We start from the raw sequence: 2,455 nt of genomic DNA on the forward strand, positions 1-2,455 counted from the left end.
AGGCTCATCAGCACTTTCGGACGCCCTAGTTGTATCCAGGATAGCTATAATTACCATATCATGCCACATTTCACATAGTCATGTCGCAATTGGGCTTTGAAGAAGGTTTATTCCACTTTCTTTAATATTTTGTGGTGTATTATCGCAAATGGCATAAACAAATGGCAGAATAAAACGAAATGCTTTGTAATTTTGGTAAAATATTTTTTAATAATATGCTATTCAGATTTATACTCTTTACAGTGCTTTCCTTAACTTATTGACAGTTTTACTCTAATTATGTCTATTTTTAACTAAATCATATTTTATGTACTAACTTAGATTGACATGTCATTTGCATCGCTAGAGTTGCTGCATATTGAAATACATTTGCTGCAATTGCAGAGCAGGTACCACCATTTCATAGCACTTACATGCAGGAACACCATAATATCTATATTGATATGCAGGATCTTGAATCCCAGGCATGGGTACGTAATTGCAGTTGATCGGAGGTGCTGGAGGAACTGGAGGTTGGCGCAGTCTTCCTGTGTCATCTCCAACGAACAATTGTTGATACTGTGGAGACAGAGTCCAATAACCTCCACGTCCAGGATCATCGCATTCACGGGAAAGTCTCACGAAATGTTCACTCAGACTCAAATTGTTACGAATAGCATTTTGCCAATCTGTTCTGCATGTCCTATAATATACGAAGTGGTTTTTTATATAGTCATAGATTTCCGCCAGTGTCAATCGTCCACTGGGATTCGCTTTCATAGCCATCATGATTAATGCACCATATGAATATTTGGGCCTATCTGCATCCCCATTTGCTGCTTCAGCTTCTTCACCAAGGATGGAGCGGATGGAAAAGTTTGAATTAAATGTCATTTTGATTCGTTAAATTAAAAATGTTTACTCTATTCACTCAAAATTAATTATATCTAGGATGACTTTGATTGTCGCACACTTTTTTTTAAGAGTCTGAATGAAATATTGCTCTATTAACTAGTTGAGATGATCGCTAGTGAGCTAGAATTGAATGATTTTCGGCTTCGTAGGTGGTCCTTTATATACCAAATGCAACATCATATCAGATTCAGATACGAGTATGCTTTGTTTCTCTTTCTATTTTCGTGATTATCGATCAGTTAGCCATTTACCAGCATGTGCATATACATATTTGCCATCGGAATCTGAATAACGGAAGGTAGTATACAATTCTTCAAACCCTAGTGCATCACTATCCTTTTAATTACCTCTGTCGCCATCATCTCCAGGAATCAAATCTTTCTTCAAAAGTCAACAGCGAAGAATATTGCAGTCAAAGACGATCATTTCACTTTCAGTTTTACACCTAATTACCACGTATAAGAGTTTAGTAGATCAATTTGGAGAATTACAGACAAGACTCTGGAAAAACCATTCATTCAAAGTTAAACTTGGCCGAACCCATCAGCTGAACAACCAGAGACAATGCATAGCATACAATCCGGAGGAACCCACAATTAACTTTTTCGCCTTTCTCTTCCACGTTTCCTTTGACATTCATAAGGAATAATATATTAGTCAACAGCAACCATGTCACCTTTAATTACTTTCTCGCACCTAATTGTTCATTATGAGGGATTATTTTCAGAATTTCCAGACAGAACTCTCGAAAAAACATTCATTCTAACTCTAAATTTGAGGAATAAATTTCAGGTACGTGTATGATATTATTGCCAGAAAATAGTTAGATTTTTAATCGTATGCAAATATGTGCTAGGGGCTGCTAGCGTTTTATAAAGGCTCAAATGAATTATGTAGACGAAATTTGCCAGTTAGGACAACCTGATATCATTTATGCAAAAAAAACATATTTAATTCAATACCATTGCCAAAGTTGCCGAGTTTGCAGTTTGCATTGTATGCAAATGCTTAACATTTTTCTTAAGATCCACCACAAAGACGTTTTTGTTTTCGAATACATAACTCGCTTATTAGTGACTCAAAAATGATACTTTCTTATGACAGATATCCGGATGTGCAATTTTAGAATAAAAGAATATATTCATCCTCGGTATGGTTTTATAGGATGTGGTATCTGCGCAGTCGTAGCAGATGATTGTTTGGAATAGATGAAATTTCAACTCCCGCAAGTATAGCTTTTAAGTTTTTGTAAACTTTGAATCCTGAAAATGTCTACTCGTTCTAATTACAATAATAGTTTCAATTCAGCCCCGTGAAATAATTCCATTATTATCCCAATAAACTTGTTAGGAAACTGGTGATTACTAACGAACAGTACGATACTTTACTTAATACGAAAGCTAGAAGAGGTGCTATTTTATCAATGGCCAATCAATTCGTAGGTTATTTTCTGAAGTAACATTGAGAAATATACCTGTCATCCTAAAAAATACCTCCCCTTGGAGCGGTTGAGCATAAAGCTTTTCATTAGATGGTTCGTCGAACTGAAATGACTTGCTTC

General features: G+C 35.7%; 1 protein-coding gene across 1 annotated transcript; it reads right to left on the minus strand.

Annotated features, from left to right (window-relative positions):
• Positions 1 to 342: 342 nt before the first annotated feature.
• LOC119646555 (forkhead box protein G1-like) lies at positions 343 to 873 on the minus strand. The gene has a single exon (XM_038047036.1). It carries the CDS (start codon positions 871 to 873, stop codon positions 343 to 345), a length of 531 nt encoding a protein of 176 aa, XP_037902964.1.
• Positions 874 to 2,455: the final 1,582 nt, after the last annotated feature.

This window comes from Hermetia illucens, chromosome 1 (genome assembly GCF_905115235.1).
Source record: "Hermetia illucens chromosome 1, iHerIll2.2.curated.20191125, whole genome shotgun sequence".
Classification (NCBI taxonomy): domain Eukaryota; kingdom Metazoa; phylum Arthropoda; class Insecta; order Diptera; family Stratiomyidae; genus Hermetia; species Hermetia illucens.

Excerpts from the sequence above, each read along its gene's own strand:
- LOC119646555 (XM_038047036.1), bottom strand. The coding sequence starts at position 873 with ATGACATTTAATTCAAACTTTTCCATCCGCTCCATCCTTGGTGAAGAA.